The sequence below is a fragment of the Talpa occidentalis genome, unplaced genomic scaffold (genome assembly GCF_014898055.3).
Source record: "Talpa occidentalis isolate TD23 unplaced genomic scaffold, MPIMG_talOcc4v2.1 talOcc4.6, whole genome shotgun sequence".
Taxonomy (NCBI): Eukaryota; Metazoa; Chordata; class Mammalia; order Eulipotyphla; family Talpidae; genus Talpa; species Talpa occidentalis.
The window spans coordinates 37,585,987-37,606,752 of record NW_023604972.1 but is presented as its reverse complement, the minus strand read 5'-3'; the positions used below and the strand labels follow the sequence as shown (position 1 = coordinate 37,606,752).

Sequence of the window (20,766 nt, the reverse complement as noted above, 5' to 3'; positions counted from 1 at the left end):
TTTCTCCTTTTTTTAATACTTAGAGTATTTCAACAGAATAGAAATAACTACAAAAAATAAAGATTAACCAGAGAAAGTTCTCTTCTGACCTGTTAATTCCCCAGTAACAGAGATAGTATCATTTGCCAACTAAAGCAAGTTAATTACAAGAAAACTGGCAAGGCTTTTTTTTTTTTTTTTTTTACATGTATAACATGCATCTATATAAAGAAAGCTTGGCCTGTCTATAAACTCATTGAAAGCCAGAAACAGTGCTTGATATTTCCTCAGTGAAGTATATTTATGTTAAATGAACCAATGTTATTAAGAAATGTCTTCATTTGTTTGAAGACAGTGCTTTAAAAAAAAACACCCAGTCTTACCACTTACTTCCCTTGCTGGTGGAACCAGAATAGCCCTTCTTCTAAATTTATAAGTAAGGGAGCTTAGAATCTCTGGTATTATAGTCTCTTCTAAACTTCTAATGAAAAAATGTGCAATTTGCCAACCCAAACAAGTTATTAGGAAAAAATTTACCAGTAGAATATTTTGGATTTACCAAAAGAATCAATGAGAAAAAAGTTCTATTGAGATTGGTAAACAACTAGACAAGGATCAGTAGACATTTTTTGGTCACTATTTCATTAAGACTTACTCAGCTACTGCTTTCCTGCTCCCTTTTTTACAATAAATTCTCAGAATTCATGACTTGAGTCACTATCATTCAACACAAAATAAATTTCTCTGCTTTAAGCATGATTTTATTTTACCTCTAGAAAAACAATTAATATAAAACATATGTTTCTTAATGGTCTACATTTCTTGGGAAGAGATGGATTTACTCTTTCATTTGTTCTGGATTTCCTGTATTATTTGGACTGTCACTTACTTTATGAAGCACTTTCGATTTATAACTTGGAAGGAATTCTTAATATTGCAGAGAGAGTAGTAGGAAAGTGGATACCATTCACCATGTGAATAGAATTCACATTTAAAAATAGATTTATAATGGAGAACATTTAAAATGTAGTGAGAAATGACTATTGAAGTAGTTTGGCTAGTGTGTTTAGTTTTATCCAGTGTCTGATTAGTGTTCCTGATTAACTGTCTCTTTGTTTACTTTAAAAATAATAATAAATACAGCAGAAATAGCAGTATATTCTACTGAGCTAAGAATTCTTTGATCTGAATCTTTCTCTAGATGGGAATGATAATAATGACCATTTCTATGAGGACTATAACCATGTAATCTCTTGATTCTTATAGTAAATGTGAATGTGAGATGGCTGTTATTACTGTTCACTGGTAGGAGATTAGGGTTGGGAGAAACTAAGTAACTTGCATATGTCACACAACAAATAAACAGGAAAGGAACCAGGTGTGTTTGATGCATAAGCTCTTGGTTACACCCATATGCTAGAGATTACATTTACCTAAATGTAGTTAGCATTATGATTTGTGCTTTAATTGTGCACACCATCTTTCAAGGAAAGAATCATGTTTTATTACTAAAATCACATTTTTGTAGGAAAAACAATTTATACAGGAATAATAAAATGCAAGTAAAATATATGAACACATGGAAAACCTTTGTTAAGAACGTCTCACTATCATTAATGCTAATGCAGTTGAACAGAAAACTTAAGTACAAGTTTTTAGTTACACAGTTCTCGATTCCTGGTCAAAAATCTGTCAGTTCATCAAGAAACACATTTTTTTCCTGACTCTGGGATTTGAAATAAGCTGGTCACTGTGGTGTTTGTGTTACTGGGCAAACTGAGGGGCACCCCAAGACCCCCAAAACCTGCATGCTCTAAATGCATAAGAATGCTTAAACACGTGTAAGATCTTCAATAGAAAAGGACTTCAATAAAATTAGTGTGCAATAGAAAGAAGTGGAAAGAAAGGATATAGTTTCCAAATTAAGCACCCAAATCTACCTACCCCTTGTGGGTAAATCCTCAGCCAAACAGGTTTGGCCCAAAAGCTTTGCCACAAGTCTAAGGCACCTTCTGGTGGGGAACCAAAGGAAAGGGACAGAAGAGGCCAGCACATCTGGAAGGAAAAGAGCAAAATGAAAATATAAATCAAGATAAAGGCTGCCATTGTCAGCCTCCTCTCTTGTTTCTTACCCAAGTTTCTTCTAAGTGTCTCCTTCCATGTTCCCCAAGTCCCTGGAACAAATCCAAGGCAAGAAGCATGTTTGGATTCTTTTTCACCAGTCTCTCTGCTCCATGTGCCTCCTGCAGATCTTTTCTCCTGAGTCCTTCCATGGATGCTCAGCCAAATCCTTCATTGGGTGGGGCTGGGAACCTGGAACCTCCCCTTTGTTTGGAAACTAAACACTTATATTTGTGTTTGGGGCATTAAATGATATGATCAGAATTTTCAATATATGCAGAACTGATTTTCATCCTAATAGTTTATTACCGTCATTGTTGAAGGCCAGGAACATAATATTAGAAGTGGATTTCGAACTATTTTTAAGCAGTAAACTCTCTTTCAAAACAAATAACCATAGAAATCCAATACATAAAGCTGATAACAAAAGAGTTACTCAGTTTCTTGGCTGTGTTTTTACCTCCTCCCTCCCTTCATCTGTACCTCTGAGACAATTCTTTAGAACCACAGGGGCCATTGTGAGCTAAGTGTGAAAACCACATGTTAAATGTAAAAGCGATTTTGTGTAGAAGATCAATGTGCTGTGACCTCACCTGTGGCTTTCTAGATATCTAGCTTAACAACAAATTAAAATATGTGGCAAAGTTTACTTTGAGCCAGTGTTCTCTAATCTATAGGAGCTTATCAGAGTCAACTTCAGAACATTATTAAATATGTCAAGTCTGACATATAAATAATAATATCTAACAACAACAAAATATATTATGTCTAGACCCATCTGGACTCACTGAATTAAAATGATTAAAACAAGTCCCTTATAATCCATGGATTTATAATCTGGCTATCTGTAGTTTTAGAATATCAGTAAATAATTGTAACTTTTGTACCTGCTAAAGAACCCTTACTGGGCCTCCCTGGTGGCGCAGGTGGTTGAGCGCAGCACTGTGAAGCTGTCCGCAGCCTCTGAAGCGTGGGTTCGATCCTGGCCAGCTGGCGAGAATCCCACATGGTACAGCAGACCTTTCCTGTCTCGCCTGTTGTGCTCCCCTGCTCTGTTTCTGGTGAATCCTCTCACCCTCCTGCACATCTGGCCTTTACCCCAGTTCTTGTATAAATAAATAAATCTTTAAAAAAAAAAAAGAACCCTTAGAACAGAGATACTTAGAGTGTTATCTTTGTTCTGGGATCAGTATAGTTGCACAGCTTTTTCAGACTCAGTTTGACATTGCCACAACATTTTTACTGTGCAATAAGTAGACTTGTCTCATTGAACAGATCATAGCTTAATTCAAAAGTTATGTAATGCTAATTAAGTAAGAATAAGAACATACTGGGTGGAGGGGACATTCTAAATGCAATCTCCTGGACACCATTTACTACATCCTAATTCTATAGGTTTTAGACTGTGTGTAATTTTAATGCAGGCAATTTCAGAAACACCGCACTGAGACTACCTCACCAAATTTAGGTAGGTAGGTAGATAGGTAGATAGGTAGGTATATAGGTAGGTAGGCAGATAGATAGAAAGATAGATAGAATGAACGTCCTTATGATTAACACACTGGAAATGTTATATAAATATTTTCTAATATTAATCTTCTAAAATAAAATATGAAAATGTGTTAAGGCTAAAGGTGACATGTATTAGTATCATGTAACACAATGAACCCTAAAGACATCCAATATGTTAATGAATTGTAAAAGGTAATATGAAAATGCAAAAAACTAAGTATGATTGGATATATAATCAGTGATTGTGCCATTTGCTATCAGAACTGATCCAGATATATGCATTAACATTTCCCCTTTAGATTCCTAGATAATATTATACTCCTTTTGAATGTGTTCATATCTATCCCTAAGTGCCAAAAGTTAATTTAGATAATTATACCCTAAGCGAGTCTGACTCCAGGGATATAGAATGATTATTTCACAGGTAGTTTAAATTCAAGCAAGTGTTTTCTCTCATAGTCAAGCAATGGAAAGTTTGGGTAATAAGCAAGATGCTTCCTGTTTAATTCACTGATGTATCCCCAGGACCAAGATGAGTTTTTATTACTTAAGCAGATGCTTAATAAATATTTATAAAGGAATGAGCCCACCTTTTGCAGGTGTCATATTCCATAGAACTTTAATAGACGATAAACAAGTGAGCTGAACTTTTTCTTCAGGTGTTTATGTATTATCTGTATTATGTTGCAAATAATAGTAAAATTATACATTGGTGACTTAAAATGTAGAGGATTCTTTTTATATTTGAGAAAGTATTTTCAGAATAGATACCTGGTAGTTTAGATTCAATAGTCTAATGTCAGGATGGGAGTCGTTGCGGGATTTTTTTTTTTTTTTTTTTTTTTTTGTCTATCAAGATTGTTGCTTCCTGGTTGCAAGAAGATAGTTGCATCTCCAAATATCACATCCAGTTCAGAACAAGAAGGGAAAGAGGAGTCAAGAGTCATGTCAACTGTATTATTCTTTCAGTTAAGAAAGCAAAATTTCCCCGAAACTAGCTAGCAGATTTCTGTTTATATCTCATTGGCCAAACCTATGTAACAAGGCCACCAGATTCAATGGAGCCTAAGATAATAGAAACATGATTATCATTATTTGCTAAAACCAGTCATGACCCATTGTGTGGTGCTGGGCATACTGCCACTCCAAACACGAGTGAGATTCTGAAACCAAAGGAAGAGAATGGATGTGAATAATTAATAAGTATGCAAGTGTCTGTCACAATACAAAAGAAAAATGAAAGTAATTATTTCCTTTTCTATGGAAAATAAGAATTAGTCAACTACCTAGTTTATATTTTGACTGAAGAATAGATATTAGGTACCAAGTTCATTAGTCAAAAAAGTATTGTTTCTTGATCCTCAATCATATCCTGTTAAGACATAAAATTCATTGCATATTAATACACTGACTTAAAAATATTTCAGCTTGAATGCTACTGGTTATTTTGAGGTGCATAATTAGAATTGAGTGACAAATGTTTATGTTCAACCACGGACAATTATTGAATATAGTACCTATTAGTATTTCTCTCTGTTTTGCTTTATATTTTGACTAATTTTTGATGATAAAAAACTTATCCAAAGATTTTTTTTTTAAAGATTTATTTATTTATTTATACAAGCACTGGGTACAGTCAGAAGCACGGGAGGGTGAGAGAATTCACCATAGCCAGAGTGGGGAGCAGAGCAGGCAGAAGGACCGAAGTATGCTGCTGAGGGGAGCAAAGGGAGGCAGGAGAGGTCTGCGCACCATGTGGGACCCTCCTCTGGTGGCCGGGGAGCAGCCAGGGATCGAACCGGCACTGCAGAGGCTGCGGGCAGCTTCGCAACCCAGCGCTCAACCGCTGCGCCACTGGGGAGGCCCAAAAGATTTTTTGTGATATGTATTTTTTTCTATTTTAGAGAACAAAAAATCATCATGTAGAGTTTACATCAGCCTACCAAAATTTGGGTCACTTCTTATTTTACAAAGATAACTAATGGGCCATCCAATTGTCTGCTCATTTTGAATATGCCATCACCTTAAAATAGACAATAAATTTGTGCAAGTTTCTGTCTGGTTTAGTGCATGTTCAGATCTAATCATCATTTATCCTACCCTGAAGGCTGGAAAGCTAATGATTATATAGATTGTTTTGCAATTTGGTATATTTCAATCAAGCATTAGGAATAATTAGGGAGTGGGAGTAAGGATTCATTCAAAACAAAGAATCAGCTTTGCATATATTTCTCATTCTATTTTTGACATCGTGTACTTTTTGACATCTAAAGGGAAAGTATATTTGGACTAATAGATGCCTTGTTTTGGCCCAATTAACATCCTTAAAACATCATGAATAACAAAGAAAACATTAAGGAAAGAGGATTTATTGTTACATTGCTGCTTATCCTTTTGCCTTTGATAATAAACTACTATTTCTTTAGGAAAAACTCAAGTAGGCTTTTTTTAGAATAATATGTCTGAAGACTTCTAACTTATTTACGGTACAATTTAGCGCATTATGGTAGATGCTGGCTACCATAATGATGTAATATACCTTTCACAATTTGTTTATTTAATAAAACTCATTGTTATATATATGAATATATCTAAATCATATACCTATAAATGTATATATGCTTTAGAATTTTCAAAGAAGCAAAAGAAAGAACTTTGTAATTATTTGGCTTTGATTTAGTTTTCAGCCATGAACTTACTAGTCCTTATTAGACCTTATAATACTTCCTTAACTTTTCTCAATTTCAATTTTCTTATATGTAAAATGATGAAAATAACATATCAAAGGGTCAGTGTTAGATTAAGCAACATAATGTATGTTAAATAGAGACACATCTAATTGTATTAGTTTCAATAAATTATGATACAAATATGAGATGGAGGTCTTCAAAGTAAAGTAACTTCCAGTAAGTTCGTATAGTAGAAAACCAGAGCTATAGGACTAATGAGTATGCTCTATGCAATGCACCTTTCTCAGGGTAAATTGTGAATAACATTTATTTTTTGAGTATTTAAGTATTGAGGATTAACATCATTTTGTAAGGAACATTTTCATATAGTGACATGGAACTAACTATTAAATAAGTATGTTGGGTAGTGTGATTATTTTCAAGCTTGTTGTGTTATCTAATGTTGACTTTTCTCTTTAGAATAAAATCAATATGTAAGATTTGACAGATTTGGTTACCACCACTGATAAGGTAGTCATTGAAAACCATAATTTATTTATTTTTTTTATGCCCTGTGTCCTGTGAATGTAGTTGATTGCTCATCATTCCTAATTTAACTGCCTCTGGACTTCATTGTCACTTTTTTTTTAAAAAGATTTATTTATTGGGCCTCCTCGGTGGCGCAGCTGTTGAGCGCTGGGTGCGAAGCTGCCCGCAGCCTCTGCAGCGCTGGTTCGATCCCCGGCTGCTCCCCGGCCACCAGAGGAGGGTCCCACATGGCGCGCAGACCTCTCCTGCCGCCCGCTGCTCCCCTCAGCAGTGTGCTTCGGTCCTTCTGCCTGCTCTGCTCCCCGCTCTGGCTCTGGTGAGTTCTCTCGCCCTCCCACGCTTCTGAGTGTACCCAGTGCATGTATAAATAAATAAATGGATCTTTAAAAAAATAAATAAATAAAAATAAAAAGATTTATTAATTTATACAAGCACTGGGTACAGTCAGAAGTGTGGGAGGGTGGGAGAATTCACCAGAGACAGAGTGGGGAACAGAACAGACAGACTCACAAAATACACTGCTGAGGGGAGCAGCAGGCACGGCAGGAGAGGTCTGTGCACCACGTGGGACTCTTTGCTGTTGGCCGGGGATGGAAACCGCACTGCAGAAGCTGTGGGCAGCTTCGCAGCCCAGTGCTCAATCGCTGCACCACCAGGGGAGGCCCTTCATTGTCACTTTTGCCTAAACATCTTGTATGGATACCACACATACAGTGGATACTAGTTCTGAATTATTTTTCGCCATCTCTGTTCACCAGATATCACAGTTTTAGAGCATGTAACAATTTAAAATGTTTAGTATAGATTTCTGAATGATTTTTGCCTTCTTTATGATATGAATATTCTACTTAATTTTTGATGAGCGACGTCTAAAAACATCTTTGTTTATAACTATGAGAAATACTTTCAAACAAAAGGGAACAACAAAACAATAGAATTAGTAGAGATGAAAGTATTTTAAATGAACAAGGACAATACAATTGTAGTCAATAGTTAAACATAATGTTGGGTTGTTGAAAAAGGCATGATGTATTCTATGCAAAAATGTGTCATGACTTTTCCAACAACCCAATATAATAAGATTGAAAAAGACAACAAAAATCTATTTTTGATATCGCCTCAAAGATAAATGAGCTGCAAATTTAAGTGATTCCCTTGAAAATGTCATTGGAAATCTGTAAGTAGACTATTGGAAATATCAAGCCATGATGAGGCCAGTAAAAGAGAGGCAGGAGTTTGCCTGCAAATTCTGCCATTTTGCAGTTGTACCAGTTAGGATGTCTTCCTCGGCAAATAACAGCAAATCACTTCCCCATTGGATTAAACAACAAAATTGATTTTCCCCACATAACAGAAAGTCCTAAGAGAGCAAGTTTCAAATTTAGATGGATTAGCAACTCTATGATATAATTTGGAAGCAGATATTTCCACCCTTTCACTCTGCCAACCTTAATCTGTAGGCTTTGCTTTCCTGCTGATTCTCCTTATTTTCTCTAGATGGCTGCATCAGTTCCAGGAAATACACCCATACCCAGCAACTGCCAAGACAGCAAGGAGTTTCTTTTTCTAATGTTTTCCTCTCAAAACTCCCTTCCCTTGCAGATCACCTTCACAGTTCATTGGACAAAACAGAATCAATAGTGAGACCGCATAATTGGAACTGAAATAAGTACAGTATTGCTAAAATGAAGGAAGAGAAAATCCTGCATGAGAATGGAGAGGGAAATAGAAGCAAATATGGAAGGATTCACATTAAAAAATTCTCACGCAATTGGAAGGTTGAAGTGACTGAGTGAGTGAATGAGTGACGTAATGGTATCAGCAGCTTAGAAAGATTTTCTGGATAAAGTATTTTGAAGAAATTGTCAGGCATCATCCCTTTCTACTGACAAATTAGGAAAATTTTCAAGTTTAAAGCTACAACAGCAAGGATTTTTCTGGACTGGTTTTATGTGGAATGAAACACACCAACAGTTTAGAGAATTATGTGTGGCATATAGTTAGAGTTGGTTGCCTTTGGTCACTGATTCAATGTGAGGGTAAAATTGATGGAAGACAAAGGTGACTTAGCTGATTTTCTGGAAAGAACAACTTATTCTACTCTCTTACATGCACAGAAGTATGGTACACAGGAGGAGGAATTTTTTTTTTTCTTGGACAGGAGGATATCCCATTTGGGGACAGGCCGAATTTCAGGTGACTGTGTATCATGAATGCATTAATAACCAGCAGAATGCTTAATGAATTAATAGAAATTTCAGAAGTGGGCACAGCGGGTTGAGTGGCACAGCGGGTTGAGTGCAGCGCTGTGAAGCTGTCTACAGCCTCTGCAGTGCCAGTTTGATCCCCGCCGGCTGCGGAACAACCCACATGGCGCGGCAGACCTCTCCTGTCTCGCCCACTGCTCCCCTCACTAGTGTATTTCCGTCATTCTGCCTGTTCTGTCTCTGGTGAATCCTCTCACCCTTCTGCACATCTGGCCTATATCCCAATTCTTGTATAAATAAAATAGATCTTAAAAAAAAAGAAATTTCAGAATAGAGAAATGGACACAATACATGAATTTGGGGGTGATTCACATTAACATTATACCTGAAAGACTTTGAAAGTCATCAGCTCTTCTAAAGGGTTTTTACACAGAAAGATAAATGCAAATATTGCCTGTAAAAAGCAACCAACAAACAAAAAATAAATATACCAGTCATTCCCTATCCTAAACAGTCTGAATTAGTACCATGTGCATATGAACTGGTTTGTTTTTTCAAGAAACTTTTATTATTAGGTTAAGTCCTAGTCAAGAATTATTGGTATAGAATGAGAAGTGAAGGGAGTCTACAAAAAAAGACTCTTGATCAGAGTTAAGGTTGGTAGTTAAGGAAGAGTAGCTTAAAATGGAAACAAGTAGCCAGAGATTTAGAAGAAAATCACAGACATATGTAGTCATTAAAGACAAACGTTGGGAGTTTTTTCATGGAGACCGTAGAAAAATGTTTCTCAAAGAGAAGGCAAATTAGTAATTCAGAACTACAATATATGATTATAACTATTGAGCTTGGTAACCGAAATTTTAGTGTAGTAGTGAATTTGAAGACGATTGCAATTAGTTAGGAATGAGAAGGGTGTGTAGAAATATATAGGGATATTGACATTGCATTTAATAACTTGAGTTTAGAAGAGTACAGAGAGAGGGTATTAACTAGAAGAGAATGTGGTGTTCTTTTTATGTTTTAACTAAATCTTTACTTTGTGGTTTAATGTGTGAAGGAATTAATTTCCTAAGGATAGTAGGTTTGTCAGATGATGTTGATAATCCATTTGAGGCTACTGTTAATTTAAAATAAATCAGTCTCCTTGGTTGTGGGATTTTTCTCTAGCAGTATTCAAAGGCAGTGTTTCATATATAGTAAAGTAGATTCATTCAAGTGAAAGGTTTAATTCATGACCTTTGGATGTCCAGGGAGATAAGCATCTACAATCAAGGTAGTTCAATCATGGCAGGTTGAGCCACTTGATTGCAGGAAGTCATAGGCATGATTTATGGTTTTTCAGGTAAGCCTCATGTTTTGCTTCATGTTTTCATCCTTCCTTAATTTCCTTGCTGGGGTGCAGTAGTGCACACTCTACTGCAAAATTTCATTGTTCTTGTTTTGTCTCTGGGTTTATTGAAAAGATTAAATGAAAGAACAAATATAAGTTGCCCAGTAGAACATCAGACACGTAGTAAGCGCCAAGTAAATTCTTTTTTCTGTATTTTTTTTTCTTTTTTCTAAAAAAGGTGGTTTGCCTAGGATGCTCAATATTGCAAAATAAATTATGCTTGCCCATTCATTGACTGTGGAAATACATTTGGTTGTGAGTTCTTACCTTTAACTAAAGAGATGCTAGAAATCTATACAACACCCTTAAACCTATAACAATTTTACCAAATTTACAAATTTAGTTTTCTAATGGGAAACACATGTCCTCTTTCTCTGAATTCATTTTATCAAGTGTTCTTTATTCCCTGCAGCAGTTGTCAAATTATGAAATTTAGCCCGGAAGCAAAACGTCACATCTATGCTGAATAAGACCATCGAGAGAGGCTGGACAGCTCTATGTCTGGGGTTTGTTCCCACAGATTAGTTAAATGTGTGCTGTAATTGAATCCAGTAGCTTTTCTGATATCGTTAAATGAAAATCAATAGGCAAGTGCCATCAAAATTCTTCTGTATGTAATGGGACTTTGCTTCCATGCCTTTAGCAAGAGAGAATGCCATATTATTGACCTCAAATCCAAATTTTTCTCTCTTCATACTGTGGTGGAGGTCCAGCTACCAGTTTTTTTGTTAAAGTGAAAATCATGGAAAAGGGAAAAAAATAAGATAATGGTAAGAATATGCCTTTTGGCTCTTTCTTTAACCTATATGACACAAAGATCACACATACTCTCAAGGTCTTGCCCATAGATGGTGGTAACTCTGAGCAGTCTTTAGGCTTTTCAAAGTCTCAGGACACATTAATTCCTCTATACCTTTTTTGTAAACCCCAGTGCAACTATTTTTTTTTTACTTTTTTGTGACTAATATTAGCAAGATGTTAAGGAGGAAGCAATGGAGTCAAAGAGAAACACAGCAAATTATGAATATTTGAAAGTTATAATCATTGAAGAGCATATTTGAGTTGCTAACTCAGATTAATCTTTAATTGTTAGAATATGTGGCATTTAGGAATTAGAAATCTTCTTATGAATATTCTATTTTATTCATTCTGTCATCTACTCCACCCCCCCTAGAATTCCAACAAAAAGAACAGTTAGCAACCTCTGACTTTTTTGAAAGCAAATTTTCTTTAAAAGCTTTTCTCTGTTTGTTCAAGAAAGCATTAAAATTATTAGCATGTAGTAATAAAATTAAAGCATACTTCAGATTAGTTTGCATTAGTTTCTATTATGATCTGTTATTTGGTTGGACAGTTAACTGACTTTTACATGTTAAAAATTTGTGTATTAGTGAGATTTTTTTTTCCTATATTAACTTCAGGAATTTGCATAGACTACATATTCAATGACCCCTTTAGAGCTATTTCTCCTGGAGAATCAATCTTCTTAATTACTGATTAGAATAGCAACCAATATGCCCATCTTCATTCTAATTATACAATGGTTGAGGGAAAATGACCTTGAAGGCTGTCTCTCAGTTTAATGGTGTGGTTTTATTTTAAATATAAATAATAGAATGAAAACATTTTCCATAAGATTTCTGATATCTAATTAATGTCTTCCAGAGTAACTCTGGTATCAAACATTTCCTCTAATTATATTCATTAGTGGCTTCTCCCAGACAAGTTTTAATTAAGTTGTACAATGAAGATCAATACTCATTGTGTATTCATTGCAGTTCACAACAAGCATATATACTGTTCAGAACAATTTAATTACTGTAATTGTAACACAGGAGATACTTGGTGACTGTGTTTCATTACTGACAATCCCCCCCTTTTACAAATTTGGTAATGAATTTCTGAAAATTCACATTTATACACCCTATGTCTACACTTCTGGTTGTTTTGTTACTAGCTTAAGTAATGGGGTAGTGTGAATTTTATGAAATCATTCATTTTCAGGAGGGAAGCAATTTTAGACAGTAATGGGAAGTGCCATGCATGTATTTCCTGTAAACCTCTTAATCTGTTTGAAGGAAATCTTTTGACAAAATCATGTATATTCCTATTGTGGTTATTTTTATTTTTATGTGTTTAGTAATTTATTCTAATATTACAAATTCTTAAAAAATATATTAATAGCTATGCTAGTATTTGAGTTTATTCATTTGCTTTCATAGATAAATATAGATAAATAAATGGTGTGTGTGTTTGTGCATATATAGACCATTATAGATGCCAAAATATATGTTAAAGATAGTAATTTAAAATTAATTCAAATGAGGAAACAACATTTTACAAAGATCTGGAATTCTGTTGGTAATAATGGATATTTTAAGATCTACATATTAAGACATCTATAAAGATTGCTGTATTTCTCATAGGAGGCTAGATATGAATTCCTAGAATTCCTATGCATAATAGTTTGCCATTGAGGATTAAGTTCAGTTTGTATGCCATCATAGTAGAAGACCTTTAGCTTGATGATTTGTTCTACTTTATCTAGTCTACACAGATATACTTTATCTAGTCTACACAGATATACTGCTCAATATCAAAGGTGAATCAACTGAACCATTAAGATGAATAAACATAACAATTTAGGTTCTGCACTCCCCTGGCATTTAGTCATGTCTAGACATAGCCCTAGTGTCCCAGAAAAACTGAAATGAGGACAAGGACATTTAAGTTTAATATAGCTTTATTCCCATGGAAACCAGAAAAAGTCAGCAACAGAGGAAAAAAGAAAAGAGTATGGATATAACTGAAAAATTGGACATAGTGGAGTGCTGGTAGATTTGGTGGGTTAGTGTATAGTAGAAAAGCTTGGGATTGGTTTGTGTTTTTTTGTTTTTGTTGTTTTAAATAATAACTTTTCAGAAATGTACTGAAGATCTAAACAAACATTTTTCTTTTTTTTAAATATTCTTTTTATTTATATATTTTTTACATCATTGTTCATTTCTTTTTTTAAAGATTTATTTATTTATTTATTTATTTATTTATTTATTTATACAAGAACTGGGTACAGTCAGAAGCACGGGAGGATAAGAGAATTCACCAGAGCCAGAGGGGAGAGCAGAGCAGGCAGACTGACAGAAGTACACTGCTGAGGGGAGCAGCAGGTGAGGCAGGAGAGGTCTGTGTGCCATGTGGGACCCTCCCCCGGTAGCCGGGGATCGAACAGGCAATGCAGAGGCTGCGTGCAGCTTCGCAACCCAGTGCTCAACCGCTGCGCCTCCAAGGAGGCCCACATTGTTCATTTTTAAACAATGTTTGCATCCCCCGCCCCCACCTCAGGTATAGTCTCCACAGAATTTCCTTCACCAATGTACCCATGCACCATCACCACAGTTCCCTGTGTTCCTCCCTCCTTCCCTTAATCCCTCTCCCTCCTCCTCCCCTGCAGGATGTATGTGGTTTATAATTGTCTGTTTTTTTTTTTTTTGTTTTGTTGTGTTGTGTTTTGTATTGTTATTTTTTCTCCTAATGTCATATTTGGTTCCCCTATATTCTTCCTATAAGTGAAACCATCCAATATTTTTCTTTTTCCTTCTGACTTATTTCATTGAGCATAATTCCTTCTAGCTTCATCCAAGTTACTGCGAATGACATTAGTTTATCTTTTTTGATTGCTGAATAGTATTCCATTGTGCATATATACTACATATATACCACTGATTCAGTCATCTATTTTTGGACATTTGGGTTGTTTCCAGATTTTACCTATTATAAATAGTTATGCAATAAACATAGGGGTACAGGTATTCTTTTGAATCAAGGTTTTTGTGTCTTTTTGGTAGATCCCTACGGGTGGAATTGCTGGGTCATATGGTAGCTCCATTTTTAGTAGACTGAGGAACCTCCAGACAGCTTTCCATAGTGGTTGGACCAGTTTGCACTCCCACCAGCAATGTAGGAGAGTTCCTTTTTCGCCACATCCTCAACAACATCTGCTGTTGCTAATATTTTTTTGATACGTGCCATTCTTACTGGTGTAAGGTGGTATCTCAATGTGGCTTTGATTTGCATTTTGACTTGCATTTCCCTGATTATAAAGGATGTTGAACATTTTTTAATATGCCTATTAGCCATTTGCATTTCCTCTTTGGAGAAGTGTCTTTTATGTTCTTCTGCCCATTTCTTTTCTTTTCTTTCTTTAAAAATTTATTTATTTATTTATACAAGCACTGGGTACAGTCAGAAGCACGGGAGGGTGAGAGAAATCACCAGAGCCAGAGTGGAGAGCAGAACAGGCAGACTGACGAAGTACACTGCTGAGGAGAGCATCGGGCGGCAGGAGAGGCCTACGCGCCATGTGGGACCCTGGCTGGCGGCCAGGGATCGAACCGGCGCTACAGAGGCTGCAGGCAGCTTCGCAGCCCAGCGCTCAACCACTGTGCCACCGGGAAGGCCCTTCTGTCCATTTCTTGACTGGATTGTTTACTTTGTTTTTGTTGAGTCATTTGATTTTTTTGTATATCTTTGTGATCAGTCTCTTATCAGTTAAATGAGTGCAAAAGTTTTTTTTCCGATCAGGGTGTCTCTTTGTTTTGGTTAATGCCTCTTTTGCTGTACAGAAGCTTTTCAAAAGATGTTACTGAGATGCATGTCTCACAGTATTTTACCTGTATTTTCTTCTATATATTTTATGGTTTCAGGTCTTATGTCCAGGTCTTTTATCCATTTTGAGTTGATTTTTGTGCACGGTGAGAGGTAGTGGTCTAGTTTCATTCTTTTGCATGTGGTGGCCAGTTTTCCCAGCACCATTTATTGAACAAACTGTCCACGTTCCACTGAATATTCTTTGCTCCTTTGTCAAAGGAGTTGTAAATGACAAAAGTTCTTATAAGTACAGATTGATACTCATAGTAACTTTAATTTATATTTCCTTAATCATAAATGATATGGAACACAATTATTCAACTTTGACTTTTGAGAGTATCTTATATATTCTGGATTTTAGACCTTTATCAGATATGTCACTAGCAAATATTTTATCACAGTTTATAATGTTTAAATAAACATTTTTCTAAAGAAGATATATAGGTTAACAAAAGGCACATGGAAAACTGGTTATCATTACTTGTCATCAGGGAATTGAAAAACAACCACAAGGAGCCACTGCCATGCTCCTATGAGAAAGGACCATGCCAAAAAGACCAGAAACAAGTGTTGGTAGAGGTGTAGAGAGAGAGAAGGGAATCCTTGTACACTTTTGTTGGGAATGTAGATTGGTCCAGTCCCTATTGAAAAAGAGTATGGAGAGTTCTCAAAGGTTTTAAAATAGATTCACTGCATAATCTAGCATTTTGACTCCAAGGTCTCGCCTGAAAGATGCAAAAACACAAAATTAAAGGAATATATGCACTCCTAAGTTCATTATAGCACTGTTACAATAGCGAAGTTATGGAAACAATCTAAGTGCTCCTATGACAGATGAGGTATATAGACACAATGGACTACTAGTCAACTATAGAAAAAGATGAAATCTTGCCAATTGTGGCAACATAGATGCAGCTGGAGGAGTTTATGCTAAGCAAAATAAGTCAGAAGGAGAAAGACAAAATTCAGATGTTTTCACTCATGTGAAGTATAGAGAAACAAAGGAACAGACAAACTAATCTAAAACAAATCTTAGAAATCTGACTATAGAACTGAAGTTAGCAGAGAGGGTGGGAAGGATTGGAGGGGAGCAATGAGAAAATGTAGCTCAGTAGACAATGGTGGAAGAACATGGGCATTTTGGTGGTGGGCATGGTGTTGTAACATACAGTTGAAGAGATGTGGACCTGTGAAGATGTTTCAGTCTTTTTTTTTTAAAATTAAGTTGTTGACTTATTTTAATGTTACTATTATAAACTGTTCATTTATAAGATTTGGTTGTATATGTTGTATGAAACGAAATGGATAACAAGGGTTAAATGCACACACTTTCTGTGGGTATAGAAAATTTTATTTCAATTGTGATCCCAGTTTCTTCAGTCATAATTTTATTTTATATTCCCTTATAAAATTATTCTAACCTATTACTCAGCGTCTCAACTGTTATTCATTAGTATCCTATGCTTAGGATTTCAGGTAGAATTATCCTTTTAGAATTAGTGACATTTCAAGATATTGGCTCTTGAATGCATTTTAAGGAAGCTTCAGTACCTCTGACTTGGCATAATGTAGTTATTTTCTTTTGGGTCCATAAGCTTGCTCTTTCAATGTGGTTGACTTGTGCAATGGTAAATCAGTTTGGCTTAACTCATAGGAGGTTGGAAAGATGAGCTATGATCCAAGTCTAAAGCATTTTGATTAAATGCACCTTATAAGATAGTTTGGTTTCCAGCAAACAGTGGATGAACCTTTAGAAATATAAATATCATGTGTGAATGGGGGTGTGTGTCTGTGTGTGCTTGCACACACACAGACACACATATATGTGCTTATCCATGCCTTCCTTTTTGCAGTGACAATATTCAGACTTCCATTTGGGGGATTTCCAAATATTTTAAGATATCCAGTTGTAATTGAGTTCTGCCTTTCAAAAATTTAGCTGATAGTCTTATAAGAAGCACTTCTTTGGGGATTCCATGGACTCTTAAGTAGCAACAACTCTGAGAGCTGCTGGTTTCCTTGGCTTGGTTAAATGTGTATAGACTTGTTTTTTAATTAAATTTGCAATTTGGATTACAGATTTTGGTTAAATCAGAATAAAATATTACAGGCCTGGGAATAGTTTATTTCTATTTAATGTAAATTATTTGTTAATTGCATCATACTAGCTTTCCAGAAGAAAACAATACAGTTAACCTCAATTTTATAGCAGCAGCTTAATCCTCAAACCTAGAGCCTTTAAAAAAGTGGCATTGTCCTTATGGCTTTTGTGAACTTTCCTTTCATTATTTTCTTTTTCTTAATATTCTTTTCATTTATTTTTGTTTGACTAAAAAAGCACTTAGGGTAATGGCATGTTTATATTTCTTCGCTGTAATTGTCTTCAAATGTTTATTCAAAACCATTTGTTCTCTTGCATCATAATGAATGATTATTCTCATTTCAATTACATAAAGCAATGTATACTTTTAATAACACATTTTAAATTATTTCACTAAATTTTCTCCTTTCTCTTTCAGTGAATTTACTGGATTCACGTACTGTCATGGGGGACCTGGGATGGATTGCTTTTCCAAAAAATGGGGTAAGCTTTTATGAATTTTCCCCACAACTTAAACTACTTGAGTACACATCATGTTAAATGTCACACATGACTGAACATTTATTGGGCATATTTTTTGCTCAGTGAAGTAGGGTTTTTGGGCAGAGAAGGGAGACCTCTAATTAACTCTGACTTGGGAAAGAAGACAAATAAGGAGGGGATTTCAGTGACTCAAAATTGTTATTTTCTTCCTTGAATATTTTTCCATAAAAAATTATGAAGTTTCCTTCAGAGAGTTCAGGAAGAGTTTCACATTGAAACAATCAACAAACTTGTAGAATTGGTTAATATATGTAAAAAAAGGGGTATTTGTTACTGGTTTGCCCTTATCCTGGTTATATTGAATAGGAATATGTTTTGTATTTAATTTACTACATAAGAGAATGAAAATATTGTAAGGGACCCTTTACATTCCATTAATATTAGAAGTTTACCATGCCAGTAGTCATTCAAAGGTTTTCTTTCAATTCTTTAATTTTTCTTCAATTAAAGTTTTTAGAAAAAATGCTGCATTGGGATATTTTCATAATCAGTACTTGTTTTTATTAATAAAATATTTTGGGTGAAAATTAGGTAAATAATTTTTAAATGTACATATTAAGGTATTTCTAATATTAATAATCTTAAAATATAGCAAATGTAAAAAATCATCCCATTACCTTCTGGTCAATTAAAAACAAATTCATGTATCAGATGGAAAATGGAAATATAAGTAAAATAATGGAACATGAAGTCATTATGTTACACAGAAAATATTTACTGGTTGCAGGTTATTACTATATTAATAACAATTTATATTTCAGAAATTTTTATTATCTAAAAATCTTAATAGTTACCTTAAAATTTTTAAGTTAAAATTCATTATAAAGCCACATGTGAAAAAGATGTAAAAGATTTTTAATCTATATCTTAAGAAAAAGAAAAAAAATAATTTGAAAGCATAAAACTTTATAGTATAAGTATGTAAGTAATTTAGAAAACTATGCACATTGATATATTTCATGTAACTTTAAAGGTTTATTTCAATTTAATTAAATAATTGAATTTTATAGAAAAATTTAGAACATTCTTTCCAAATATTGAAACTTTTAAGTGGATAAGAAAACCAGGTGTAATTAGTACTTTACTAATAAAGCTGTTATGGAAGTAAAACAAATTGTATTAATTGTTCTAATTCATAACATTTTATATGTTAACATCCTAATCTCAATGTGCTGTCTCCTGATATTACTGTTTGGTTGTTAAAAATTATGGTTGCATTGTGAGATGTGATATTATAAAATAACACTAGTAAAACAAGATATTATAAGGCATAAATAACACAAAGGAATACTACTCAGCAATCAAAATTTAAACTCACACCATTTACAGCAACAGATTGAAAGAATAATGCTAAGTGAAGTAAATCAGAGGGAGAAAGATCAATATTGGATAGTGTAATATGTGGAATATAAAGCAACTGAATTAATATTCAGATAAAGACAAGCTGAAAAACTAACCTTTAATAGCTAATTACAGAACTGAGATACAAAATGGGAGAGAGGGAAGGAAGGGGAAAGAACAGTGAGGGAGGGAAGCATAATGACCTGTGGTTGTAGAGTATGGGTGAGTTGGTGGTGAATACAATATATACCCGATGGGTATATACCAGTGTTACTGCAGTTAAAGTTAATAACTTAATTCAATGAAGCAAATTTTAAAATTACATTTTAAAGGAATTGAGTATTCAAGTATAAGTAATTCTAATAAGTTGTACCTATCCCTTAATGTGCTACTGGTAAGCTATGCTACTTATGATTAAATAAGCAATCTACTTCTAGATAAAATTTAGATCATTGCAGTGATTTCAGCAAAAATTGTGGAATAAATGCCTCTGTAAATTCTCTCCTTTATAAATGTCAGGGAAAAACTGGCAAAAGTCAGATTCACTTTTCAGAATGCTGAAAGTTATCAAAAATCTTAGATTAGGGCCTCCCTGGTGGCGCAGGCTGTTGAGCACCATGCTGTGAAGCTGTCTGCAGCCTCTGCAGCATGGGTTCCATCTGGGCCGGCCAGGGAGAATCCCACATGGTGAAGCAGACATCTCCTGCCTCACCCGCTGCTCCCCTCAGCAGTGTATTTCGTCAGTCTGCCTGTTCTGTTCCACACTCTGTCTCTGTTGAATCCTTTTACCCTCCCGCACATCTGGCCTGTACCCCCGTTCTTGTATAAAAATAAATAAAATCTTAAAAACAAAATTCTTAGAGCAATCCAGGGAACACTTATTCAAGAAAAGTGAATGAATCTTGTTAGAACAGGAATTATGCAGTATTTGAGGTTGCTTATATCTTTCCTGCCTCTCCACTCTAAGTTAGCCTTGAAAGACCCCAAACCTGCCATCATGGTAAAAACCAGCTGACTGGAAGGCAAAGGACAGAATGGGGAAGTATATGCTACAAAGACTTGATCCTAGAGAATTGTCATTATCTGACCTGATAGCTCTCTAGAAGACTGGTCTAGTAGGGCCATCTTGATTTGATCTGATGCAGAACTCTCCTAGTCCTGAAATCTTTATTATATTAGATAAAGAAGAATTTTTTTTTAAAAGAACATTTTCTTGCACTTCAGGCCTTAGAAATGATCATTTAGTTATTTGATTTCTTAAACCAATAAAAACAATACCACTACTCCAATTCTGTGCCTAAGAATTGAGCATGTATTTAAGAGATATACTGCTATTTCACTCCTGGTAGTCATGCAGTTGTTTCATACATTTCTGAGAAAGAATCATGTACCTGCAACATTTTTTCTATGTTTGAAAGCTCCTGGACTTTTTATGGCTATCTCATATTTACCATCATACAGTAATTCTAACACTTGGCTCAGTTCCTGGTGTATAATAGAACTTCAATAAATATTTATTGCTTCTTTTTAATTTATAAAATGTAGTATAAATTATTGAGATATGGTTTTGCATAGAGATTACATTAGTGGGACTAAGAGTAGAATTTGTTGTAGTGTTGTCACTTCGTAAACATCCTTTCTTTGACCTTATTTCATATACCTATTTTCTTCATGTTAAGAGAGCATATATAAATATGAATTAATTGC

The 20,766-nt window shown here is 34.8% G+C and overlaps 1 protein-coding gene across 7 annotated transcripts in view; it reads left to right on the top strand.

The window, feature by feature from the left end:
* Window positions 1-20,766, top strand: part of EPHA5 (EPH receptor A5) — a 323,325-nt gene that overhangs the window by 19,331 nt on the left and 283,228 nt on the right. For all 7 annotated transcript variants that reach the window (XM_054688281.1, XM_054688279.1, XM_054688280.1 and 4 more), the window contains exon 2: window positions 17,594-17,658. In XM_054688281.1, the coding sequence (XP_054544256.1) occupies window positions 17,594-17,658 (65 nt within the window). The remainder of the gene's footprint in view (window positions 1-17,593; window positions 17,659-20,766) is intronic.